Source organism: Alosa sapidissima, chromosome 1 (genome assembly GCF_018492685.1).
Source record: "Alosa sapidissima isolate fAloSap1 chromosome 1, fAloSap1.pri, whole genome shotgun sequence".
In the NCBI taxonomy this organism is placed as follows: Eukaryota; Metazoa; Chordata; class Actinopteri; order Clupeiformes; family Clupeidae; genus Alosa; species Alosa sapidissima.
The window spans coordinates 28,077,710-28,105,310 of record NC_055957.1 but is presented as its reverse complement, the minus strand read 5'-3'; the positions used below and the strand labels follow the sequence as shown (position 1 = coordinate 28,105,310).

General features: G+C 42.0%; 4 protein-coding genes and 1 long non-coding RNA gene across 6 annotated transcripts in view; 1 reads left to right on the top strand and 4 right to left on the bottom strand.

Moving 5' to 3' along the window:
* hecw1b (HECT, C2 and WW domain containing E3 ubiquitin protein ligase 1b) overlaps positions 1-14,372 on the bottom strand; it is a 49,229-nt gene extending 34,857 nt beyond the window's left edge. Inside the window, exons 1-3 of the mRNA XM_042057230.1 lie at positions 14,159-14,372; positions 5,210-5,537; positions 1,769-1,876 (exon numbers count right to left, since the gene is read on the bottom strand). Coding sequence (XP_041913164.1) covers positions 1,769-1,876; positions 5,210-5,537; positions 14,159-14,188 — 466 coding nt within the window. The 5' untranslated portion in view covers positions 14,189-14,372. The remainder of the gene's footprint in view (positions 1-1,768; positions 1,877-5,209; positions 5,538-14,158) is intronic.
* A 4,424-nt stretch (positions 14,373-18,796) lies between these two features.
* On the bottom strand, positions 18,797-20,292 carry ccr12a (chemokine (C-C motif) receptor 12a). 2 transcript variants are annotated; one of them, XM_042105223.1, is made up of 2 exons: positions 20,201-20,292; positions 18,797-20,115 (listed from the first exon to the last, which is right to left on the bottom strand). In XM_042105223.1, exon 2 carries the CDS (start codon positions 20,093-20,095, stop codon positions 18,992-18,994), a length of 1,104 nt encoding a protein of 367 aa, XP_041961157.1. In that variant the 5' UTR covers positions 20,096-20,115; positions 20,201-20,292; the 3' UTR covers positions 18,797-18,991. The 2 variants fall into 2 exon arrangements, with proteins under 2 accessions (XP_041961157.1, XP_041961166.1); XM_042105232.1 differs by having other exon boundaries at positions 20,197-20,273.
* On the top strand, positions 19,282-23,909 carry LOC121719530. The gene is made up of 2 exons (XR_006034270.1): positions 19,282-19,331; positions 23,786-23,909. It is a non-coding gene; the product is annotated as an uncharacterized LOC121719530 (long non-coding RNA).
* On the bottom strand, positions 23,677-24,568 carry LOC121719520 (chemokine XC receptor 1-like). The gene is made up of 2 exons (XM_042105244.1): positions 24,353-24,568; positions 23,677-24,260 (listed from the first exon to the last, which is right to left on the bottom strand). Exon 2 carries the CDS (start codon positions 24,250-24,252, stop codon positions 23,767-23,769), a length of 486 nt encoding a protein of 161 aa, XP_041961178.1. The 5' UTR covers positions 24,253-24,260; positions 24,353-24,568; the 3' UTR covers positions 23,677-23,766.
* Positions 24,569-24,682: 114 nt separating this feature from the next.
* Positions 24,683-27,601, bottom strand: part of si:ch211-106n13.3 (vWFA and Collagen domain-containing protein) — a 37,159-nt gene continuing 34,240 nt past the window's right edge. The window contains exons 29-30 of the mRNA XM_042105210.1: positions 26,502-26,579; positions 24,683-26,041 (exon numbers count right to left, since the gene is read on the bottom strand). Of these exons, the coding sequence (XP_041961144.1) occupies positions 25,857-26,041; positions 26,502-26,579 (263 nt within the window). The 3' untranslated portion in view covers positions 24,683-25,856. The remainder of the gene's footprint in view (positions 26,042-26,501; positions 26,580-27,601) is intronic.

The following is a 27,601-nucleotide window of genomic DNA, read 5'->3' as shown; positions in this document are numbered from 1 at the left end:
TGGCCTTTTGAAATTTTGATATAAAAATCCAATGGTGTTGCTTTCTTAAACCTGCCGCCTATAGTTTGCCAGGTTTAAAAAAGTTATGAGAGGAAAATATTTTTATTTTGTGTGAAACACACACATACCTGTTTTTATGCTTTTCATTTGTTTTATAATTTGTATTAATATTTATTTTATCATTATTTTATTTATAAGGTAAGGTTGCTAGCACAGGTGTCTAAAACTAGATAAAAACACTTGCACTTTCTGTTTGCAGTTTTGTGTGGTATTTGAAAAAAAGAACATTGCATTTTCAGAAATAGCCGGCCCTCCAATCAGATGACGTTGGCAGAATTGGCCCCCAGCTCATTTGAGTTTGAGACCCCTGCTCTAGAAGCTCCTAACCACAACTGTACCAAACAGCAATAATTTGAAATAGATCTGGCCCTGATCTGGTTTTGAAATGGCCCTGATCCGACCCAGGATTTGCCAAGTCTGTCCCTGAGTGGGCTGCAGTGTGTGTGTCAGTGTTTGTCTGTGTGTGTTTGTGTGTGTGTGTGTGTGTGTGTGTGTGTGAGAGAGAGAGAGAAAAAAGAGTAACTGCAGCACCCACCACTGCAACAAAGCAGAAATCACAGAGACGATTAGGATGAAATGAGGGAGGAGGAAGAGGAGGACAAAGAGGAGGATACAGAAGTAGGAAGAGGAAGAAGAAGAGGAGGATACCGAAGTAGGTAAGTGGAGGAGGAAGAGGAGAAGATGGGAGGGGGGAGATGAGATAGAAGAGAATGAGAATTAAAGTGAGGGACGGGTGCAAGAGGGGAGTAGGAGGGTAAGGAGGAGATGGAGGAGGGACAGCAACATTCTTTCACTTCTCCTTTTTCCTCTGACCGCAGCCAAGCTGCTCTGACACTGAGAATAGGTTACTGGCAGCAACAGGAACAAGTTTATCACCACACAAACACTAAGTAAACAAATATCATGTTAGTTCCTTTTTGAAATGTGCAAAGGGTGTCTGGGTGCTCAAAAGTAAATTCATCTGTGTCATTAATTTCTAGGACTCATGTTAATAGGAACCCTATTAGAGACCTGCCAATTTCCTTTCACACTATTTACAGCTAATGAGCTAAGCGTGAACCCAACCTACAGCACATAACACAGCATGGAGGTTCCATAAGTTCAGATCAGAGCAGAACCACTTTGCCATGATGGAGCTATATTTGGCCAGTTTCCGGTTCTTTCCGTGTGTGTCTTCTTTGGCCTTTGGTGACACTAGCCTGGAAATATCCAGACTCTCGTACGTACATTTCATTTGTACAGAGTCTGGTAGTTCTCGATAGGGAAACGTTTGCAACACTACCGGTAACTTTGAAATCATTGTTCCAGCCTTACCATGATCAGAGATTGGTTGCTTCCTACTTCGCCTAAACTGACAATAAACAGCATCAACAGTCAGGAAACAATGCATGTGGGTCTACTTTGCTGAAAATAATGCATAATAATGCATAATCTGCATTTTTCCAACTGCATTATTTGATGTTTTCAGGCTTTGCTACTTCTGTTTATCACAATAAGTTTAGGTTTCGTCTTCGCACGACCTCATCGTCATCCTTTTCAGCCACACTGATTGGACAGGTAAAGATTGTCCGGGAGAAAAGCCGCGAATGAGCAGACCCAGACGACGTACTGAAGGGAAATTAAAATTGAGCGGAAGTACGTAGGAGGGCAGAGCCAGGCTAGGGTGGCACATCCTGTAGGTAGAAGATGCTTGAAGAGAAGTACTTACGCTCCACAAAATACGAGCTGGCCTCAATCTTCCACACTATTTGGCCTTTGTGGGAGCCGTTCACACCACGGTTCTTGTAGTCCAGAAAGTTCTCCGAAAGAACTTCATCTGAAACAGGAACAAAATGGAAATGCATTGGAATTTATCATTTACATAAAAAAAATCTATGTATCTTACATACGTAGCAATTACAGACTGTTGTGTCTGAGAGAAAGAGAGAGAGAGATCATCTGTGCATCTGGTGTTTCTCTTAATGCATGTGTAGGTATGTCTATGTGTAATATGCACCTGTGTTTGTGTGCATAACACATTGTATGCTTTCTTGTGAGCCTACATGTGGGTGTAGGTGTCTCAGCGTGTGTGTGTGTGTGTGTGTATTTTTGATGAGCGCGGTGTACCAGGGAGTGTGTGAGAGAGGGCAGGTTTGGAGAGGAAGAGATGATCAAGGAGAACAGATTGAGGCAGACAGCTTCACAGTCCCTTTTCATGTCTACACACACACCCCTCACCTTCCCCTCATGTTGAGGTGCTCCTCCCCTGTGCTCTTCTGTGTACACTGCACACACCCCTCATATCCTCTGTCTTCACACACACACACCTCTATGACTGCCTGTCTCTGACTAGTCTTTTTTCATCTTCCCCCTACCCTCATACCCCCCCCCCCCCTCTGTCTCTCTTTCTCCCTTGCTCATTCTAGTATAAGTATAGTATAAGTATATATACTCTTTTGATCCCGTGAGGGAAATTTGGTCTCTGCATTTATCCCAATCGGTGAATTAGTGAAACACAAACAGCACACAGTGTACACACAGTGAGGTGAAGCACACACTAATCCCGGCGCAGTGAGCTGCCTGCATCAACAGCGGCGCTCGGGGAGCAGTGAGGGGTTAGGTGCCTTGCTCAAGGGCACTTCAGCCGTGCCTACTGGTCAGGGTTCGAACCGGCAACCCTCCGGTTACAGGTCCGAAGAGCTAACCAATAGACCACGGCTGCCCCCAAAGGCCACGGCTGCCCCCAAGAGAGGTCTATCCCTCTTTCCCTGTTACAGCCCATCCTCTCTCTCCCATTGTTTTTCCCTTTTTTGTCCATTTAGTTCCCACTCTCCCCTCCCCTCCTTCTCTCTCTTTTACTCTCTCTGTCCTTCTCTCTCTCTTCCCTGGCCCTACAGAGACTTCCCGCTCCCATCCACTCTGTTTCACTCGAGTTTTCCTATTTGTGTTTTCCTTCACTTCTTCTCTCTCTTTCTTTGTCTCTCTCTCTTTAGACAATCACCCATACTGATTGCTGTCTCTCTGTCTCTCCCACCCCCAGTCACTGCACTCCAAATCACTTTATCTGTGTTTGCATCATGGCTTGAAAACGAAATTATTTTTCAAACGTTCCGTTCCGAACGGTTCAGATAGGCCTATGTTTAACGTTTTCGTTCTTGCATGCGTTCCGCCACCAACATATCGGTCCTGAACCGGTTCGGAACGCAAAATATCGTTCGTTCTTAAAGTTCCGGCAGTGTTTGGCGGGCCTATCAAGTCTATTTTTGTGGACTTTACCTTAGAATAGACGTAGGCTACTCATTATTTCCCCTTGATTTAGCCTATACCGTAGCTATGGCCAAAAATAATAAATCACAGGCGGCATCCAAAAACATTCAGATGGGCTATCCATCCCATAGCCTACAGACTTACTGTAGGCCTAACCTATGCCTATAAATAATTTCTTATCAAAAATATTTCTGGATACGTGCTAAACTCCTTACCTGGTTGTAGCCTTTTGGAGTTTTATCCATATGGAGATCTTCAAAGGCTTGCGCTATAATTCCAACCCTGTTTATAAACGAACCTGTCTGTTGCTGACAAGGCCTAACTCTTCTAGACTACATAGAATAGGCTATAATTGCGCAAACATTTCCAATCCCGACTTTAAAACGACACGGCGTGGACAGGCAAAATAGGCTATTACGCATAGGCTACAAACAATTTCCAAATCAGTTTCAGTAGCCTACGCCAGTGTTTCTCAAACTTTCACAGACCAAGGACCACTTATCCATTAGAAAAAACCTCACGGACCACATAGCTAATAGACACAATAGGCCTACTCACTGAACCCACCTTGCTTATTGTCTTTGCACCTTGCTTATTGTGTCAGAGGATTCATATGATTTAAATTGGCATAGCTTACATAGGCAGTATTGCAGAACTTTGGATTTACATACAAGTTGGTTCAATATTGCAAACAACGCATCTATATTATTTTTTACAACAGCTCGCGGACCAGTTGGGATAGCTTGCTGACCACACTTTCAGAAACACTGGCCTACGCTACGAGCTGGCCTAAGATCCGAAGTGGCAGACGGATAGGTTACACTACAACAGCAAGACAAAATATACCCATTTGGACCAAAGGTCCATTTATTCGTTTTTTATTTTTTTTATTTCAAACTGCAGAAATCAAATTATTAAGCTGTTATATAGAGAACGAAAAAAAAACCCGTTATTAACCGGTTTTGTGGATTTCAGAATAACGTTTCTGTTCCGGAACAGTTGAAGACCATTTTGTTTTCGTTTCCGTTTCCGCTCCTCGTAAAATTCCGTAAAATTCCGTTCATTTTCGATTTTCGTTTTCGTTCCTTGAACCGGTTCGGAGCCCTGGTTTGCATGTTCATTTCTGAGGGTTTCTGTGAATCTCACTGGATCTTATCTCTCACTCCCACACTCGTTCTGTTCACAGCTTCATGCTCATCACCATGGCGATTCTGTTCCATAACCTAGCGCGTCAGGATACTGTGCCACAATGTGGCAATCCAGTCTTAGTCTATTCAGTTTCGTTCATCTATACAGTGCCCTTAATAGAGTGATATGCAGAGCCCAAGGCCTGAGCCCCTAAAAGTAAGCACAAGGAGACAGTGGTGAGGAAAACTCCCTCTGTAGAGTAGAGGACCCCGCTCAGAGGCGGCGCCAATCACCTTGAGGCCGGCTCAGCAGAGTAATAGAATGGTATGTGATGTGCAAAGGGTAAAAGTGGGGAGACAAGCTCAATGTGTCATTTACACACACAATCATGGCCACACTGCTTACATGCTACCTTGATATTCGTCTTTAAAAATTGTATAAGACCAGTTTGTTTCTGATGCAGTCTCACTGTCATTACAAGATTACCCAGCCATCTCTGCTATCCTGACCTCCTAGCTCCTACCCTATAATCACTACTTCTTGATCTAGTCCCATTCTTGGTACTTACCCAACCCCCCTCTAAACACTCAGCAACACCAACACTCTACTTAGCAATTAGATACCTCTTCCTGTGTAAATACAGTATGATACGTATAAACATTCATAAGATATCAATATAAGATATAAGACGTCAACTGCCTCAACACTCAAGCAGACTGAATATGAAGCTAAACATTATAATGAATACCTAAACATTGCTAATACCACTACATACCGATGAGGTACATCCCAATCCAGTCCCCAGCGTCCACCTCCTCTTTAATGTCCCAGCTGAGGGTGATGTCCTGTGACTGGCCAATAGTGTACTGGGCAGTGCTGACGGCCAGGGTGGAGCGGCTGTGCGAGGTCACCAGGTCCGTGTCGCTGGTGGAGCGCGGCAGGCCGGCCAGGTCCTCGGGAACGCCATTCTGGAAGTCCACGTTGGGGAACTGCTCCGGATTGAAGCTGTGCCGGATCGGGTCCTTGGAACGCCGGCGATTCTGGGAGACGCGAGACGGGGAGGCCATGACAGCCAGCCCGAGAATCCGGTTCTGGTACAAGTTCTGGCCGTGAAAACAAAAAACAGGGTGTGACTCAACAGCCATAGACATGGGTCATGATCTTTCAGCTTGTGAAGCGCCAGATAAACTCTGCAGTGCTTAACGAAACTTGTGTGGTGGGAGTAACACTTCACACTTGATACAGGTATACATACCTACATGTACAGCAGGTGCAACTATTTCACAACGTTCTAAAGTTATACAACTTATATTATTATTAATAAGATAGAATAGCACAACACTGCTCACTTAATGAACAGCAACTGGTTAAATTGATGACTGGTTTATTCATAGTAAGGGGGAATTAACATGAACACACCAACTATTTGACATAAGGTAGAAAGACATGGTTTACAGTGCATAGGTCTACAAGAATGTTTTTTTTTAATTGCATTGGGCAGCATGCACGGTAAATCTCTCTGTAAGATGCAAGTGCCATCTTACTGTGAGATACGTGAGGACAGGCTTTCAGATCCAGACACAAGCAGAGTCAATAGATCTGCAACTCATTCATTATCATTCACAGTTAGGAAACAATGTGTGAGCGAAAGGCAATGGGGTTTTCAGGGTTCAATATTCGATAAAGCAGTGGATCTACTGTAACAAGTGGTGGAATTAACAGAAAACACATTTCGTTGTGAAAAAAACTCTATTCGGATGCATAGCAGGTTTTCTTTCACTTTGGGGGAGCAAGCAAAGTAGGACTGTCTGTAAGATGAAGATGAAGTATTAATCTTATTGGGAGAGGACAATGTGGACAGAAATCCAGCTTTGACAGATGACCACATGATTCCATGTGATTTTATATCTGCCATAGTTACAATGATCAAAGAGCACCATGTTGCACACTCTAGTGTAGAACTTCTGGTTGCACATGAAGGCAATGAAAGAATCATCACATACCAATTACAGATATTCATACTTTTCTCTGCTGATTCAAAGCTGTCCCTTCGGGGACTAAGGCAACAAACCATATCATCACAAAGTCTAATACCCTATGACAACACACATCTGTGATTCAAGCTACTTCCTCTCAATACTCACACCTGTTTCCTGTGTGCTGAAAGTCTAGAATTCACACTCTCCTCCTCAGAGATGCAGCATTCTTCTATACCTCCTGTATCAGGAAGTCAATCTCCCTCCCACGGGGGGCCTCGTACTGTAGAGGGTGTGCGTCAATGGTGTCGCTAACGTCAGAGTCATGGTGCCCAAGCGGCAGGCTCTACCGCTCTGCCTTTTGCTGTGCTGTCAGGTGTGCTCTGCTGTGCTGTGCTGTGTTGTGTGTGCTGTGCTGTGTCGGGTATACGTGCTGTGTTGTGCTGTGCTGTGTGGTATGTGGGCAGTGTCAGGTGTGTTGTGTGAGGTGTGTGTGTGTGATGTGGCTGCATGGCATGTGGGGCATTATGGTAACGACATGCCCTCTGGGAGCAATCCCCTCTGGCAGCTCCGCTCTTTTTAAATGCTGGAGGTGAGGGGTGGGGAGGGAGTGGAGGAAGTAAAAAAAAAAGGAGGAGGGGGGGAGTGAAAGAGAGTTGGAAAAAAGAAATAAGAGGAAGAGAAAGAGAGATATAAACTCACTCCCCCTTCCCTCTTTTTTCCCTTTCCTCTATATTCTTCAAGCTGAATATCGCACACACATGCACACAAACCATCTTGTGATGATTTTATATCTCCGTGGGCCACAATGTACTTACTTCCTTATTTCAGCAGTACACATACTGCAGTTTGTGAGTCAGCAAAGACAACAAGAGAAATGCAAATAATCACATGCACCAATCCTTTGTCAGGCACTTGAGGCATAATGGTTTGATTACACAAAGACCTTTATACCGTTAAATACACTACCGAGCACAGCTTTCAGTGTTCCCACACCACCCAAGGCTATACTCTACACACAATGATGCGCTGAGCAAAATGAGCTGAGCTACAATACACATGATTCTTCAGGGCTGTCCAATGGATCAATGGTATCACTGGCCCACTCCACTCTCAGAGGCCAATACACAGAGGGTGTGTGTGTGTGCGCGTGTGTGTATGTATGTCCTTGGGCGTCCCTGAGTTTATTCCAGGTCATAACTGCAACCAGGAATCTGAGCCAACATGGAAATGAGAAAAACAAGCATGGATCACACCAAGGCAAGGCAGCGATGTGCAGAGAGGAGCAGAGAGGAAAGGAGAGAGGGAGAGTGTGTGTGGCGGGAGGGGAGTTTGGGTTTGGTGGACTCTTTCATCTCATTACAGAAAAACAGAGATACTTGCAATAGTACCTACAGCACGGAAGCGCCCACTCAGAGCGTAGGCAGGGCTCTACCGGGGCAATGCATCATGGGTAGGCACAGCAAGTGGGCCGAGGATTCTGATAAGGTGAGATGGTGAAAGGTTAGCTCTTGGGAGATACACGCAACACTCTTGACTTCACATGATTAGAACACACACACACACACACACACACACACACACACACACTTACTCCCCTTGACCAGCACTTGTGGAGAACAGCGGAGGGTCAGTTGCAGTTGTTCGAGCAATTACAGGGGTGGCAGTCGCTCTGACGCTACCCCCCCCCCCCCCAAATAAAATAAATAGCATCTTGGCTTTGTTCGTTACTGACAATACATAATCTAATTCTCTTGAATTCACTCCACACATAAATCATACATTAACCATATATAAAACACTGTTTTAGAAGCTTTGCTTACAACGTGTTACAGTCTAATTCCACCAACATTAAGATTAACCTGCATCTGAAAATAAAAAAAACATTACAAAACGCCTTGTGCACAAACACAACATCAGTAGCCGTTGTATAAATAATGGGGGTAATCCTTTATCACTGTGCCCAGTTCTGGAGCTCACCCAGTCTTTGTTTTAATCTAAGGTCATGAGAGTTTGCCTAAAAGTTCTCTGATATTAGCAAGAGGAGGCACGGAAAGTGAAAATGCAGGCCTTCAGATTAGAGTTGTGGGCAGTTAAGAGGTAATGTCTGATCTGGAATGGATATGGGCTGGACGAGGCCCAGATCTGGCCCCGTCTTAGTCACTATCTGGGCGTGTGTATGACAAGGTCCCCCTCGACCACCACCCACCCCCACCTGAGCTACATAGATGCTGAAATAGAACTGTAGAATGGATCTGGCTGAAAGTGGATATCATACCTCCTGCATGTCTGCTTGATAGGCACATTCTTGTTGCTTTATGGAGCATAACAAAGTGGTATTACCCCAAACATTCAATGGGTAAGGAACCCTGAAGCTTTTCCTTATCTGAGCCAAAGCAGTCAATAAAGAGACACAGCCAAAATCCAGGCCTCATCCAGGCTAGATCTGGGCCAAATCAGGGGCGGAGCAGTGCCAGACCCAATCCAGATCAGGGCTAGATCTTTCTCGGTCAGCTGCTTCATGGAGAGGGAGGGCCTGTGGGTTGCAGACGACGCTCCGGCTATCACTTGACTATGTGCCAATATCATCATCTTCTCTCGCTGACTAAGTGAATTATAACCATATAAAACCTGTCAGAACATTAGATTAAATAGCAACGCAGCATGGAACGGTAGTCTCCTCTTCTCCCTGTCTCAGCTCAACTCCCCCTGGGCAATCAATCAGAATGAAATGGCTTGGCTTAGGGCCCTCACTGACGCCCAGCGATATGCATGCAGGGGCAAGAAAGGAGGAAACTTAATGCACTCATGTTACTGAGGAGATAAGCTCCTTCCTGTCCTCTCCTTCACCGCCTGAGGTTTGAGATGGACTGGACTAACTGCACTGCTGTCCTCAACAAAGAAAATCAGTTAGCTCAGTGTTCAAATTAGCGCATGCTAGCACTTCATCTAACTATCTCTTTCTTCTCTTCTTTCTATTTTCTCTCTCTTCCCAGCATCAGCAAGAAAGCACTATCTATGAGTTGTATGTGTAGTTCAGGAACTCCCAAGCTCTATTTGGTGTGAAGGAGTCAAGGTGGTGTACGAATTGCAAATGAAGACACTGACACACTGATTTGTTGGCTGGATGGTCAGGAGTGACAGGATTCTTGTCATACTAAAGAATGGTGGGGGATACTAAGGCCTAGTCCACTCGTACCAAACCGATCTTTTTTTCCTCCGTCTTCCCTGGAACTGTATCAAGAATATTTGCGTCCAAACGGATCCATCTCAACACGACTCAATACGTTACTTCATACCCCAGGCCTATAGGTGGCACTGTTTCTTTACAGAAATTGACCAAAACTTGCGCTTTACAAACAGACAGAATAGGCTATGACGAAATGGCTAGTGCAAGGAAATCAGAATTGTTTGTGTGGACTGATGGTGAACTGCATCAAATCGCGCATTTGCATTCAGCGTGCTACCATCGGCTTAATGTGAGTTCTAAGCGTCTTTGTATGCTTATATCTGATTTCACTCGACTGTGAGTGCATGTATATATGTTGTAAGACATGTAAAATAAATGAATGACACTGGCACTACGCACAAATTAATGTAGCCTAAACTTACACCGCACTTTCCTAATAACTTAAGTTCTCTCGCGTCACTGACAGTAGCAATGCATAAAAAACACCGGGAAAAACAGTGTTCAGTCCACCAAGTCATAAGCTGCGCAGCACCAGTTGTGATATTTATCTTACGGAGTGTAATCGTAGGTAATGTCATGTATGAAAACTAGTATTGTTAAGCAATACTATAAGTGCAAGTCCAGGGCAGCTGAGGTGTGGCGATGACATCATCAATACGCAAGCAGGATGTGCGGTTTCGCTATCTAAACGAATTCAAACGGGCTACGGTTTCAGATTTTTCCACTCTGGGACCAGGTTTCAAAAAAGTGCGGTTTCGGGCAGTGCGTTTACATGATTCGTTTGGACGCTCGGCCAAGACGAAGCAAAACCTCTGCATTTAACCTAAAAAGCGTCTCCGTGTGGACAGGCCCTAAGGGACCGTTTTTCCTGGAAACCGTTTATTTTTGGTCCAAAATGTTATTCTTTCTATTTTTATATAAAGCTTTTTGATCAAGCAGATATGAAGAAATAGGATGGAAGGGTTTTGAACAACAGAGAGGTGTCTTTAACAACAGTTAAGACAGAGAGGTGTCCTTAGTGACACAGTTAATGTGGTGGATTGAACTATGCCTTTTCAAGGTGAATAAAGAGAGTGTGCTACAGCTTGATATGAATCACTGACTCTGAGCAATGTTGCTTTTTCTGTTTGGCTTTTGGTGTTTTTTTCTCTTCTTTTTCATTTGTGTTTTTATTGTCTTGTTTTAGTCTTTTCTATTTTACTGGCAATAAAGGAAACGTAAAAGTGAAAGCCTCTGTCACATACTCACTATTTTCTTTGTCTTTATCTCCCCTCCGTGCTGCATAAACCTGACATCACATGAGGAGGGCTCAGTGCTCGGCCATCCCACGACCGTCTCAGTGGCGTCCCCGCTCCCTGCTCTCCTCTCCGGCTGGATGACTTATGACTCCATGCATTTTTTACACTGCTGGGAGGCAGCCTCAGCATTTTTAGCCCCACTCCCACTCACGCTCTCTTCAGGCCTGGCCCACTCAGAAGATTCGCCTGCACCCACGATGCTGCCAGAGCATAGCAGCACTCCTCGCCTGGAAGCTGCCTTGCACAGGTCTTCATTAAACTAGCCCAGTTTTATTACATTCAGGTCACTGCAGTATAGTGAAATGTAATTAAGTCAGGTTCAATGCAATCTATAATATTTGGAAAAGCCTGGATAAATTCAACTAAATTGAATTAAATTCCGTTCCAACCTTGCAATTCTATTCAAGTAAATTAGGCTTAATTCTATTAAGGTCGATTTATTCAATTCCATTTAAAAAATATATTTCTATACAGGCAATAGTGGCTAACATAAAGCCTGCTCTTCCTGGAGATACCAGGTGATGAGATGGACATCTGGCCATGATATAAGGCACAGTAGAGAGGACCTGCCAGCTGTGATCTAGGCTGCCTGTGTTGATCATCAGCCTGTGTGGATTGCAGCTGTGTATGGATTGGATACAAACACCGAACATGTCAAATTCCTCTCAGCTTTGCATATGTTGTGCTGAATGCAAATAATATGCAATCTAAAATCTGAACAAAATATATAGTAAAAATATAGTAATAAAATCTGGATAAACAATGTAATCAGATCTAATTCAAATGTGTACCATTTAAGGCAACACCAAAGAGTTTTTTTGTATCTAAAAATGTTTCCAAAATTGTTTCAGTGGTTCATCAACTCGTAACAGGGTGAACGACACTTCTGCATTTGCTTCGCAGCCCTCTATCGCTATAACCGCACTATGTAAGTTTGCCAGATCGGGTAGCGGATCTGTAGTTAGACGGAATGAGATATAAGAAACTACAAATTTGATTTGCTTCTGATGTCGCAAAGCCAGTTATTTCACAAAGCCGGTGCTGGAAAAACAAATAGCGTGCGTGTGACAGAGGAAAAGTGCTTTGGTGTTGCTTTAAGGACAGGGGAATAAAATGGTAGAAAAGGAAGAGAAAGAAAAAAAGAATAGGTCTCTTATGCAGGTCAGCCATTCCAATTGGCCCAGTGCTCTCTTTAGTGTCTGTCAGTATGAGGCTGAGGAGATGACAACAACAACAGCAGAATCCCACTCTAATTTAATTTCCTGTGCTTCCCCTTCTTCTGATGAAGGGCACACAGAGACATGGGAAACCTCTGCCTCATTGGCCTCAGCCACCCATTCCACTAGCCACAGCAAGCCCATGTAAGTGGTGTAACAGGGATATCTATCCAGGCTTTATCAAATCACCCAGACATTCAGCTGTCGATTGTCATTCCCTGGACTGCTGGGCTGAGATGGATCATGACTCTTTATCATCAGAGCACATCCAGAGGTGGCGGGACTAGTTGCTCCATCCAAACGGCCTTGGTAAGAAAGCTTTCCACTCTGACACTGACAGCCATGCTCGTCAGGGATTCTGGCGGAAGGTTGTTGATATCTGAGGTTGACACATCAAATTATATCCCATGTTCCTTGTTCCTGAAGCAATGTGTTGATTGGCTGAAATTGTGCTTTTTTTCCTTTAACAGAGCCAGGTCAGTGCATGACCATTAGATTCATTGTGTGCGCACACAGAATGGACAGCTACAGAACAGTTCACTAAATTAAAAAAATAAATATATATATATATATATATTATATTTAAAATCTGGAGAGAAACGTTTAGATGGTGGGGGGTGAAGAGGAGGAGAATGCTGACTTACGCAAAATAAACTGCATGGGAATGGCCTTGAGAAACACTCAGTGGTCGAACACTCTCTTGTGTGTGGTGTTCCATACAGATGGGCATCTATTGATCATCCTGCTTTTTACCTCATGTTGGGCTACCTAAGAGTCCACTCCGCGGGTGTGGATGGGGGAGCCATTCCTCAGGGTGGTGGCGATAGAAGGGGATCAATAGGCAGATGGGCCCTTCTCCACATATTACTGTAGCTTCTCTAAGCCCCAGTGACAGGCAGGTGGATCAATACTAATCTGGACAATCTCTGATACTGGTCAAAATTATTTTGGCTTTGACTAATTCTTGTTGAATTTAGCTATCATATCCAGTGTAGTATAATGACTTAAAGGGGTGCTGAGGCTGATCTACTCAGGCAAACAGATATGAGTATGTGAGCATTCAGACAGCACATCTTACTAAATGGATATTATTCCACTGCTTGGTTGAATTTCCCATTGTCCTGACCTACGTAATTTAGAATTAACCGTATGTTATTTGCACACCTATGAAGTAGGCCTAGATCTAATGTTTTGGCCGTATTACACTTGTATATTAATTCGCCGAACTCGTTGTTAAGTTTAAATGAACTGTCACGTCGCATCCGAGGTGTAAAATGCACACGTTCAGAACATGGCAACATTGTAGCATATGATGGAGGTGGCTTTTAGCGAGATGGATGACAGCAGGCTAAGTAAAATAGTGAAGAATTCATATTGATTAAATGAAACCATTCTTCATTACAACCACCCATTGAAAGTTTTATAACAAACAGCGAGCTGATATCAGTTATTGACTCAAATTTCATCGAGATATATAGTAAGTATACTGCTTAGTCATCCTTTTCTATTTACCTACTTTTACACGTAGTCCAAGTCAAAACCAGCATGGTACAGTCGTGTGTTAATACCCCAAACAAACATTGATCGAAAAGAGAATCGGGCATTCAGCCTAGCAGTCATTTCACTCTGGAAGAATATGTAACTGGACCACGATGAGGAGGCCATGTTTTCTATATCGACATCATTAGATACAAGATTACTGCTTTGGCTGGCCACACACGCACACACCTGGCGAGCGCGCGCACGCACGGGCACACGGAGGCACGCGCGCCCACACACAAACACAGAGAGAGAGAGAAAGAGAGACTCAAAGACACAACATCCCAGCATCCTTTCCCTAGATCAGATGATTGACTTGACCTAGCCATGCAGCAGCAGCAGCTGTATGCTAATAAGGCAAGAATAGGCCTACAGCAACACTGCCTAAATGCCAGAATTATGGCGAGTAGTAATCTACCACTAACACAACGTATCCCGATTTCCCCCATGACTTCACATGGCAGCGGGGTATGTCGATAAACAAAACATACATCAATCGCTCACCTGGGTCAGTATGACCTGACGGTGAATCATACTCCAAGCGCGATCCCTCAAATCCCTGAGGCTATATTTTCCGACGTTGCACTGATACTGGCCAAGTATTCGCCATCACACAATATCCATCCCCCAGCATCATTTACGATCTGTTACTAGCTTGCTGAAGGATGCGAGTCTCCTTCCTCGTTCCTGGGTACCAGCACGGCAGCTACCAATGGGAGAGGAATCTGTGTGATTTCTGCTCCCGGTCCACCCGCCCCTCCGTTGTCTTCCCTTTGCGCATGCACGGTTGTATAGCTTGAGCAAGCGCCCGTTGACCTCTATTCTGTGAGTGAAACTTACAAGCAATACAGCAATAATTGATTATTTCAATCTGTAAGGTTGCGGATGGATACGACAATGTAGGCCTACAGGCTCATGAGTGGGAGTGAGTTAAAAGATAATTCCCCGTTGCAATATTGTAGGCCTATCATTTTGTGACATGAAAGATATAGTGAGCCTTGTTTCCATGTATATTCAAAGAAAAAAATATGACGTATAAATATCCCAATACCGAATCGACAGGGCCAAGTTATGTGGGTAATCGAAGAGATAACTCGTTGGGAGCGACATCTACTGGTTGAGTTATCGAACTTGATTCAACATCATAGTGAGAGTTCAAAAAGAAAGTGGGACCAGACACACTTCCTAATCACTCAAAGCATTCTTTCTTTCTTTCTTTAGTGTGTTTATTTCTTTATTTCTTCATATTGCATGAATGTCAGTAGGTTTCCTCGGAGTGTTTGTTAAACATCATACTTCCACTACCTTTGTGCCCTTCAGCAAGGCACTAACCCCCGAGTTGCTCCTGGGACATTGGTCCTTGTAAAATAGTTGACATATAAGTCGCTTTGGATAAAAGTGTCTCCTAAATGAATAAATGTATGTACATGTACAAGATGTCATGAGTTATTTGAAGCACTACTGTGATGTTTACAGTCTTACCTTCCTCTCATGGGCTAATAGCAATGGTTGCAGGAATTGACATTGGCTTGTATCAACCACCTCCACCTTAAAGTATCAATATGAGTCATACAATGTTTCTGAGAAAGCAAGTCTATTTCTGCCACAGATCTTGCCACTAAGATGCAGAAATTCAAAGATATATTTAGATTGTGTTGGGGTGTGAAAAAAGCAGTGGTGGAGGAAGTACTGAAACTCAGTACTTAAGTAAAAGTACAAATGACCAGAGAAATATTTTCCTTAAGTAAAAAGTACCTGCTTTTAAATGTACTTTAAGTATTAAAAGTAAAAGTATTTGCATAATGATTTATTCTTTTAATATATATATTCTAATAAAAAAAATCAGTATGGGCTGTGGCATTTTAATTAAGCTAGTTTTAGGTTTACTAGACTAGATAGTTGTAAGCTAATGCAATTGTGCTTACCATCTGTGGCCCATTCTGACTTACAATTCTAGAGACTGTAATTCTGGTTATCTACTAGGGTGATCTGCTGAGTAAAATATCATTCGGCAAAACACTAGAGCCTAAAGTTTAACGACCGAGGTGAAGTTAGTTTGATATTTGATATTCGGATATTCGACAGATATTCATTTTTTTTTTAATATAGCCCGTTTCACCCCGTGTTTGCAGACAATGTACAAACAGATGACCTGTCTACTTGCTCCCAGCCGACCTAGTTAGGGACCGTCTATAAAGTACCTTCTGAATTACCTTCATAGTCTTTTTTGTCAATAGCTTTGACATCATGTGACCTAGTGACTCCAAACCAATGCAGAATAGTTATCCTATATGGGACTCATCAGACACACCTCTTTTTATAGTCACTGTATGCACACTGTATTTTATATGAATATTTTAAAGAAAATACATTATTTCCCATAAGGAATGGTCTCCTTTTTTCAATACCTCCCAAGTCATGTGACCTAGGGACTCCAAACCAATGCAGAATAGTTATCCTATATGGGACTCATCAGACACACCTCTTTTTATAGCGACTGTATGCACGCTGTATTTTATATGAATTCTTTAAAGAAAATACATTATTTCATAAAAAAAGAAACAGACTCCTTTTTTCAATACCTCCCAAGCCATATGACCTAGTGACTCCAAACCAATGCAGAATAGTTATCCTATATGGGACTCATCAGACACGCCTCTTTTTATAGCGACTGTATGCACGCTGTATTTTATATGAATCTTTTAAAGAAAATACATTATTTCATATAAGAAACAGACTCCTTTTTTCAATACCTCCCAAGCCATATGACCTAGTGACTCCAAACCAATGCAGAATAGTTATCCTATATGGGACTCATCAGACACACCTATTTTTATAGCGACTGTATGCACGCTGTATTTTATATGAATTGTTTTTAAAGAAAATACATTATTTCATATAAGAAACAGACTCCTTTTTTCAATACCTCCCAAGCCATGTGACCTAGTGATTCCAAACCAATGCAAAATAGTTATCCTATATGGGACTCATCAGACACACCTCTTTTTATAGTCACTGTATGCACACTGTATTTTATATGAATATTTTAAAGAAAATACATTATTTCCCATTAGGAATGGTCTCCTTTTTTCAATACCTCCCAAGTCATGTGACCTAGGGACTCCAAACCAATGCAGAATAGTTATCTTATATGGGACTCATCAGACACACCTCTTTTTATAGCGACTGTATGCACGCTGTATTTTATATGAATATTTTAAAGAAAATACATTATTTCCCATAAGGAATGGTCTCCTTTTTTCAAAACCTTCCAAGCCATGTGACCTAAGGACTCCAAACCAATGCAGAATAGTTATCCTATATGGGACTCATCAGACACACCTATTTTTATAGCGACTGTATGCACGCTGTATTTTATATGAATTGTTTTTAAAGAAAATACATTATTTCATATAAGAAATAGACTCCTTTTTTCAATACCTTCCAAGCCATGTGACCTAGTGATTCCAAACCAATGCAAAATAGTTATCCTATATGGGACTCATCAGACACACCTATTTTTATGGTCACTGTATGCACACTGTATTTTATATGAATATTTAAAAAAAAAAAACATTATTTCCCATAAGGAATGGTCTCCTTTTTTTCAATACCTCCTAAGTCATGTGACCTAGTGACTCCAAACCAATGGAGAATAGTTATCCTATATGGGACTCATCAGACACACCTTTTTTCATGGTCACTGTATTTTATATGAATATTTTAAAGAAAATACATTATTTCCCATAAGGAATGGTCTCCTTTTTTTCAATACCTCCCAAGTCATGTGACCTAGGGACTAGGGGCAAACAATGAGTCTGATGAGTCTCATAAAGGATAACTATTCTGCATTGGTTTGGAGTCACTAGGTCACATAATGTCAAAGCTATTGACAAAAAAGACTATGAAGGTAATTCAGAAGGTACTTTATAGACGGTCCCTAAGTAGGTCGGCTGGGAGCAAGTAGGCAGGTCATCTGTTTGTACATTGTCTGCAAACACGGGTTAAACCGGCTGCATTAAAAAAAAATTGAATATCTGTCGAATATCTGAATATCAAATATCAAACTAACTTCACCTCGGTAGTTTAACTGGGTAGACAAGGGAAACGTTCGGTGGAACGTTCGTAATGCCAATTCTGCTGATTGAACAGAGAAGTTGTTGAGAAAGGTGTCTATTAGGTTCAGTTTCACTTGCGCAGACGTGCATAGACATTGAATGAGCGCTCACATTACTACCCCCCAATTGTAGGCTATGCCTCTTTATTTGATCACACACAATTAAGAAATATTTTTTTTGACTAGTTTTTTTCGGCCAGCGGTTCCATAATAGTCTACCATTCATTTGTGCCGCAAATGATCAGACGTGTGACAGAAGCATGGCATAGCCTGTAACTTCGCTGATCCGCGGACTAGAAATCTCATCGGAGAGAGAGAACGCTGCAGATATAGAGACAGAGAAAGGCAAGCATATGCTCAGGGCACAGAACACATTTGCATGTCCAGTGTAGCCATGGGTCTGGTAAATATATAGCCTACCGAATGCAGATGGCTACGAGCTCACGCTTTGCCTGGTATAGACCCTTTCAAGAGAGTTCCATTATCAGCATCATAGTTGTCCCCACAAGACTTCCTTTTTAACATTCCATATGTTATCTTAATGCAGAGGAAGTAGATTGGGGCCCAAATAGAATGTTCAAGCATTGTTTTTGTTTACCTTGTTGAAAGGGTCTATAGACTAGAAGCTTATGTTTCAAAGATTTAGAAGCGGGGCAGGTAGCGGGGCAAAAAAGGCTAGACCTACATTGTTTCCAATAGACCATGAGCAGTTGATAATCACATACAATGATTATGAAAGGCCATGATTATGAGCCAAACAAGTATCATTTTACTACAACCAAATGATATAAAGTGTAGTCATGATACAATAACTAAAAGTTTAGGTTGGCATATTGATTGATTTTTTTTAACTTGCTCTGAACCAAAGCGTAATTTATCCATATAAAAGGTTAGATTTAGACTTACGTACACAGAGATCTACCCAGTCACACTCAGATTATTCAGACACTGATAACAACATTTTACGGTTAAGGTATGTGAAATGAATTTTGTTAATCTTGAAAAGAGACAAACACAAAAAGAAATGACCAACAGAACACAGCTTGCGCTTGTGTCTTTATTGCTAAAAACAACCCAAATTCATATGAATTGCAAACAAAAAAAAAACATTTTAGGAGACACCATTTCCAAGAAAGTGCCTCAGTGCTTGTATTCTAATAGCCTACTATGTGCTATAAGCAGATAATAAAATCTAGAAATCTATACTGTTGTTGTGGTTTTCAAGACACTGATTGAAGCAGCTGTACTGAGGTCTTATCAGTCAACATATTAGGGTTCTTACAAGAGGTCGTTTTGCCACTTTGGCTTGTGGTTCCTGATGTGGGCGCAGAGACTTTCAGCCAAGGTATGTGTCTGGCCAGCATTGTCCTGAAGTGATTCTGAAACTTCTTCCCCACAAAAGTGTAGAAGAGAGGACTGATGCAGCAGTAGAGGAAAGCCAGGTTACGTGTGATAAAGTGAGCGTAGTCGAGGGTATCTGATGGACACTCTGTGCTGAAAGACTCCTCCAGCGCCTTCAGGAGGATGACTATGTTGTAGGGGGTCCAGCAGATGAAGAAGGTGAGCACGATGACAAAGATCAGCTTCACCGCTCTGCACTTCTCTCTCATGCGCGTGGAGAGGACCCTCATAGTGATACGCATGTAGCAGTACAGCACAATTGCTACAGGGATCAGGAAGAAGACAAAGAACTGTTGGTAGTAGCCAAACAGCTGCCACCTGGTCAGTGTGTCGTGGTCATAACCAACGTTCTCACACAACTCGCCGTATTGCTTGTCGGTGAATGTGTCGTGCAGGATCAGCTCTTTCACGCTAGATGCCAAACTGACCACCCACACCACCACGGAGGAGCTGATGGCGTAAGCCTTCCGTCTCTGCTTTGCTGCGGTGATGGCGTGCACCACGGCCAGGTAGCGGTCAAAGGTCATGAGCGTGAGGAAGAGGATGGAGCTGTAGAATCCAATAGAGAACAGGCTGGCCACCAGCTTGCACATGGCCCGGCCGAAGATCCACTCCGAGGTGTGGTAGACGGCGTTGAAGGGGAGGCAGCAGGCAAACAGCAGGTCTGAGATGACCAGATTGAGCAGGAAGATGTTGGTGACGGTGCTGAGCTTCTCATACTTGTAGATGATGTAGAGGACCAGGCCGTTCCCCAGCACGCTGATGATGAAGTTGATGTAGAAGAACGGCGGGAGGTACTTGGCACCAAAGTGCACAACATCAGCCTTCGGACAATAAGGCACCAATTCTTCTGTTACGGTCTCATTCTCCGTACTTGAGTTAAAGTTCATAATGTGCCATAATTCGTCTTCAAACTGATCCATAGTGGTTTTTAAGCTGCAAACTTTTGAAAAATAAATAATATTGGTTACACACGGACAGACTATGTTGATTTATTTTACAAAATAAAGCATTTTGTTTGTACCTACTCAATGACGATGACTATGACAATCAGACTCTGCGGCACAATGGTGTGTGCACTCTGTGCTGTTTCTTTCAGTTCTGGTGTCTCTGAGGAGTGCTGTGTCAGAAACATGACTGTGACATCCTTTATCTACTCTAAGGGCTGTTTCTTAAGTCCCCAAGAGGAACAAGAAATTGGCAAATAAGTCAGAAGGGTGAGGTCTGTGATCTCACAAATATTTCAGTAAAATTATGTTCGAAATGCTACAAAACTTTATCTCATGGTGGATGAGAGCATCTGTTATATGTCTAAATTATTTTTCAAACTAGATTTATCGCATAGGGTCTGTGACCACCGCTCAGTCCTGCACATTCCCACCGCAAAAATAAATCACGCTTGACAATTTCTTTACATTTTCGTATTTTTCAACATCCAACATCCATCAATTTCTTAACCCATTTCACCCCATCGGTCACAATTGTGACAGAAATTTTTTTTTTACTCATAAGCCTCTAAAACTGTAACTGGGGAATATCCCAATACTTTTTCAGTAAATGTTGAAACAATAGAGTGTTTCAATGAAATGTGTGCAGTGTCAAATGTTTTGAGTAAATTGTCACATGACCAGAGCTGTTTACTTCCTGGTTGCACCTTGAGAAGAGGATGACGGCCTCACAGCTCCCAAATAAAAGGTTTTTAAAGTATGTTAAAATAAACATAGGACAAATATTTTTTGTACACATGGTCTTTAAGGTGTCTAGTTAAGATATATACATTTATAATTATTCAAATGTCTTTGGTGTGTTTGCAGAATGAGTAAACATGTTATCGGTCACAATAGTGACCGGTGGGATAGAATGTTGTATAGATGCACACATACTTCTACATCTACAAACACACACACATACACATACTCATACATACACACATACAGAGACATACACACACACACACACACACACACACACACACACACACAGACATATACTCACACACATACACATATTCACATATTCACACACACAGACACACACACTCAAAGACATACACACACACACACATATTCTCTCTCTCACACACACACACATATTCTCACACACACATGCACACACACACACACAAATACACACATACACACACACAGATATACACTCACATACACAGATATACACACTCAGACATACACACTCACACACACACAAATACACACACACACACACACATACATATATATAGATCAGATACATACACATTAACACATACACATATATATATATGTGTATGTGGTGTGAGTGTATATCTGTGTGTGTGTGTGTATTTGTGTGTGTGTGAGTGTGTGTGCATATATATATATATATATATATATATATATATATATATATATATATATATATATATACACACACATATACACATATATATATTATACTATTATATTATTATATAAATGCACACACACACGCACGCACAGACATACACATTCAGGGTTCTATTTTAACGAGCCGAAGCTCCTGGTAAATAAACAATGTTTACATATTTTTCATATTTATTATTGCCATTGGTCTCAGTGTTCATATCAGTTTGACACATACATTCACACATACACATATGTATATATGTGTATGTGGTGTGAGTGTATATCTGTGTGTGTGTGTGTGTGTGTGTGTGTGTGTAAGCTCAGATATGGATTCGCTTAAACTGAGGACAAAATAGGATAGAAACCCCATTGTGTGGTGTGCAGTAGATGGCTAGCACATGAGAGCATGAAACCATCAAAACTAAAATGCCACATAGAAACAAGGCAAAGTAATACTGTAGAGTAAGACTTCACAAGTAGAGGAAGAGGAAGACTTCACAAATGTAGGCTAATGCCAAACAAGTAGGCCTACAGGCACTTCGCTTGTCTTACCATGTAGCTCACCATATCCATGGCTTGAACGCTAAAAAAAATATATATGGGTCGCGACTTTATGAACATGGGAAATTGTGGGTCCCAAAGTTAGACCAGTTGAGAACCACTGCAATAGAGAACAGGCTGGCCACCAGCTTGCACATGGCCCTGCCGAAGATCCACTCCGAGGCGTAGTAGACGGCGTTGAAGGGGAGGCAGCAGGCAAACAGCAGGTCTGAGATGACCAGATTGAGCAGGAAGATGTTGGTGACGGTGCTGAGCTTCTCATACTTGCCTAGCGTTCATGGGCTTCGGAAAAACCTTTTTCCCAGTGAAAACATCATCATTCCGCATCGTTCACGTCACGTAATGTCTGAGTCAGAGGTCGGAAACTGGGGCTAGATTTTGCTAACAGAGTTGCCCAGTTAGGGGCTCGTCATCACTTTTGTTGTCACGTTGTAGTTCGTTTGTAGTCCACGTGGCCTTTCATGTCCAAGAGTTTTAATGTGAACTTGGCAATTTGGCGTTTTTGTCACTTGAAAGCTGCATATCTTTCTTTCACAAGCGTCTTACACTATATTTTAAGCAAATACAGTCGTTTATTTAGGATTAGTGAGTGTATGTTTTAACCTTTGTTGTGGCATCCGTGTTTGTCACACATTCTGAAGGCAAAGCACATGAACACTTGCTGTGGGAAAAACAAAGTAGCCACGGGGGCGGTCCTTGTCATTCCAAAGTGCCATGAATGCACCATTGTAGATGATGTAGAGGAGATGTCGAGGAGATGTTTGCTGTATGTGACAAAAATGTTTTAGCTTAGAAACCACGTAACATTGCTTAGAGCATGCTCTCAGAAAGTGCTCTATTGGTGATGTTTTTTTTCAATACATAGGGTGCTTTGTTGATGAGTTTCTTTTTGATGGTATGTAAATAGGCTAGGCTGTTGATTGGCCGCCTTGGGAAATCCTGTACCTAATAGCACAAGGAATTTAACACCTCTCCTGTGTATATATTAAATCACTAACATCATTATGAAATAGCTAGAGATGTATTTTTTCAAAATAATGCTTTTCATCCAGTTTAAGGATTGCATGTGTTTGCGGAACATATTGATGTTCTGTATGTGAATGCATTTGTTTGTGGATATGTCAGGTGGAGCAAACTGTGGGCGAGGTTTGTAAGAACAAATTGCAACACCATGACAGTAAGCATCTTCCTTTAACAGTCTTCAGCTGCTTGTTCAGTGGTTAGCTTCAGCAGTAGCAGATCACCACTACTGGCCAATAGATGGCTCCTGTCACCTCTTTTCTGTGTCTACAACAGGACACTGTGTGTGCGTATGAATAGGAAACCCATGAATACAAATAATTAGGACTACTTTCAGAGATTCTACGTTTGGTTTTTTTAATGAAAGAAGAGACAGAAGTGTAAGTTAGCCAACATGGAATATGCATAAAGCATATTGATGGAGTCTGGACAAGTATATTTCTTAATGCTGCACTACTACATGTTATTGTTCATGTTTTCCCTGGACAGACCACAACCTGATGGTTTGTGGCATGTGTTGTCTGTTGTCACAATATGTGAGAAAATAACCATGCAAGATTTTTTCCTGGAGTCTTTAGTCATTTAATTCATTTTATGGCAAATTTCATAGTTTAAAGAATCAAACAGTATTCAAACATATCAAACATATTCTTTCAAATATTGATGAAGAAGGTGAGCACGATGACAAAGATCAGCTTCACCGCTCTGCACTTCTCTCTCATGCGCGTGGAGAGGACCCTCATAGTGATACGCATGTAGCAGTACAGCACAATTGCTACAGGGATCAGGAAGAAGACGAAGAACTGTTGGTAGTAGCCAAACAGCTTCCACTTGGTCAATGTGTCATGGTCATAACCAACGTTCTCACACAACTCGCCGTATTGCTTGTCGGTGAATGTGTCGTGCAGGATCATCTCTTTCACGCTAGATGCCAAACTCACCACCCACACCACCACGGAGGAGCTGATGGCGTAAGCCTTCCGTCTCTGCTTGGCACCAAAGTGCACAACATCAGCCTTCTGACATTGAGTCACAAATTCACTTGTTACGTACTTTGGGTTAGATCCATCAGAGTAATTGCCGTATTCTTCCAAAAATTCCAGAAATTCATCATATGAATCCATATCAGTGGTATTCATGTATTTAGCTGAAAAAAATAGTAAAAAGTAAATAAATCAATACAAAATTGCTACAAAATGACATTCAAATTTAAAGTTGATAGTGACTACTTGGCATTACCTGTGTGGGATGCAGCAGTAAGGATGAGGATGGTGAGGCTGCTATGATGAAGCCAAACCTGTGTGCAGCTCGTCAGGCTGGGTAGTGCATGTGTCTGCACTGGCTGTGAGAGATATGACTATAACACAACATCCTGTTCGGTGTAGAGTCGAGTAGGCAGTCTTCCAATGAGAGCAGGAACTGAGAAATGTGAGGGGTTACAATTGTTCCAAGAAGATAGACAATAATCTTTAAGAAAATAGAAATTGATTCTGAGTTAGTGCTGGTGTAGAATTGTCACAGAAAATGACACAATAAGTGAATGCAATTACCCAACACACACTAGCCAACTTTAAAAAGGAAAACAAAATTTTAATATGTGAAAGATCACAATAACACTTCTGGATAGATATTTTTCTGTATTAAAACACAACACAGCCATAGTTTAATTAATTAAAGACCACATAACAATATGGATAGGCAAATACATAAACATACAGTCCCTTCAATATGCTCCATGGGCCAAAAGTCTTCTTTTGAATTATGATTAGGCAGAATATGCATCATCAGGACTAACAAGATAGGCCTTGAAGAATGGACAGTCTCACTAAATGGACGTCACAATCTAACTACAAATAACACAATCAGGGGAAAAAGTTGAACTACAGGGAGTGGACAGAATATTTAGTAGTCGCAAAGAAACAGGCTGACTTCAATGCATGACAGTATCACCATATCACTGAATGTTGTTAGGAATAGGAATAGGAACCATCATGCATCTGGGCTTCAAATGAGTCATAAGATGACTCATAATGATCAAACGTATGCTTCAAAAATGTCAAAATCATCTTTTTTTTTTCACAGACACTGTCTTCCCTATCCTTTGATGAACAGATGTGTTATATGGTGAAATATGGGTTGCTTCACATCCAGCATAGAGGTAGCAGGACCCAGGCAGAACAGTGCATTTTTGTAGTATATTACAAGAAGAAAACAGAACAGAAATAACAGAGTCTAGAACATGGATAGAGTATTATATGACAAACAAACAAAACAACAAAAACAGTTTATGATTTATGCTTTCACAGGATCTCATCAATACTGGCTAGAGTGCAATTCCTGGAGAAAGACAAGACCCATTTAGTGTTGATCTACATGTCGTCTTTGCACTCCTTCTCAAGATCTGTCTTGTAAATGTGTTGAAGATGTTGCTGTGGGGAAGTTGAAAGTTGTCCCATCTATTTCTATCTTTGTCAACATACTTATCTGCCGACTTGACAACAACCATAACCCCACCATTGGATCTCATTGAAGATGAGATAGAAACGGCAAAACAGATGTGATTTCGAAACAGTTTATAATGTCATGGCAATGTACACAAACTCTCTGTCTCCCTCAGAAGAAGTTTGTACAGGAGGACCATGTATACCAGAGTCTGGTAGTGCCAAGGATCTCTGTCTGATGGCACAAGTCAAGGTTCTGACCACTGAGGCTGAGATGGGTGGACAGGTTGGGGGAGTGGACTTCAGAAGTTGGGTCCTTTACTGTAGGTGTCCTGTCTGTAGGCTTGGTAGCAGGAGGATGGGTCGCAGACGCCTGTCTCGCCTGGAGGCCCTCGTTTGCCCGGGGTGCCAGGTATTCCCGGCTTCCCTGGTTCTCCTGAAGGTCCTGGATAGCCCTGGCCATCAATGCCCCTGGGACCCTGCAGACCTGTCCAATACATTATAAGCAGCATTACAACACTGGTCCTAGTAGTTGCAGAAAAAAAATAGTAATAGTACATAGTAATTGTATTAATATTAATGAGTAATTGTTGCATTATTAATAGTAGCACTTGTTTGGGTGTGTGTATGCGTGAATAAAAGTGTGAGTGTCTGCTAGCCTAGAAATCTAGACGCAACATAGTGAGGTGAGTGCCCAGACCCTACATTTTAATGTGAGTCTGGCTCATCAGGCTAAGTGTCTGCTGTTGTTCTTATTTTTCTTATCTCTTGCTATCAGTATCTGTGAGTGGGTGACTGCTACACCATGTTTAAGTTCCGTCCTGGTTGGCTTTCTGGATTGAGTGTGCACAGAAATAAAAACCACAACCAAACATCCTGCGGAAACAAGCCCCTCAGCCATTCTATTGTGTGTTTGTGTGTGTGTGTCTGTAAGCACCACGGTTTACCTGCTGGCCCGGGAGGGCCGGGCATCCCCACCTCCCCATGGCCTTTGGAGCCCTTCATGCCAGCTGGTCCCATGTCACCTGCACAGAGGACAACATACGGCTGCAGAGTGAGGCAGAGCCAATAGACCCTTTCAACAAGGTAAACAAAAACAATGCTTGAACATTCTATTTGGGCCCCAATCTACTTCCTCTGCATTAAGATAACATATGGAATGTTAAAAAGGAAGTCTTGTGGGGCCAACTATGATGCTGATAATGGAACTCTCTTGAAAGGGTCAATAGAGGCATAGTGCTCTTGCACCAGCGCAATAGAGTGGTGAAGTCCCGTCCCCTTCTACTTCCGGTCCATGGGACCTATCTTTCAAAAAATTATGAATGGGAGTTAATGGAGAGATAACAATTATTTTTTGGTCCAGTTTGAATTGTGCCACAAATTTCACATATGATGTGTGTGAATTTAAAAGATAATTTTTCACGTCAAGAAAGTACTGTTGTTCGATAGACTTCAAAAGTTATGTTGGTTTTGTGCAAATCCACTCAGTGGACTACATCTCTCGTCTTGAACGATGTACATCACCAACGTAATGAAACGATAAGAGCTGTTATGCTAGTTAACGGTTGCATCTTGCTGCCTGCTATGTCACTTAACAGTATGTAATGTACAGTCTATGGACGAATACAACTTACCTGATGTGTTTAATCCTCTGACTCATGGTATTTTCTTCGGCAAGGAAAGCCCAATTAAGACCTGTTGCTGGTATGCTTGTACAATCTAGTGTGGCTGTGAATGAGCTAACGTCACTAGCGCGACTGATGGGTTTGTAGTCGTTGGAATTACGATCTTTCACAATGTTGTAATTCAATAGTTACGAAACAAACTGCAAATGTCTTTACATGAAAAATTTTCTTTAAAATTGACAAACATCATATGGCTAATTCAAGGCACAAGTCAACCGGGACCAGAAAATTATTTCTTTTTCGCCATAGACTGCCGTTCAAATTTTTTTGAAAGATAGGTCCCATGGAGGCAAACGGAAGGGACGGGACTTCACCACTCTATAGAGGCATAGTGCTTATGCACCAGCGCAATAGAGGCATAG

Bases quoted from the DNA above. Each gene is read 5' to 3' on its own strand.
- LOC121719520 (XM_042105244.1), bottom strand. From the start codon at position 24,252: ATGAATACCACTGATATGGATTCATATGATGAATTTCTGGAATTTTTG.
- ccr12a (XM_042105223.1), bottom strand. From the start codon at position 20,095: ATGGATCAGTTTGAAGACGAATTATGGCACATTATGAACTTTAACTCA.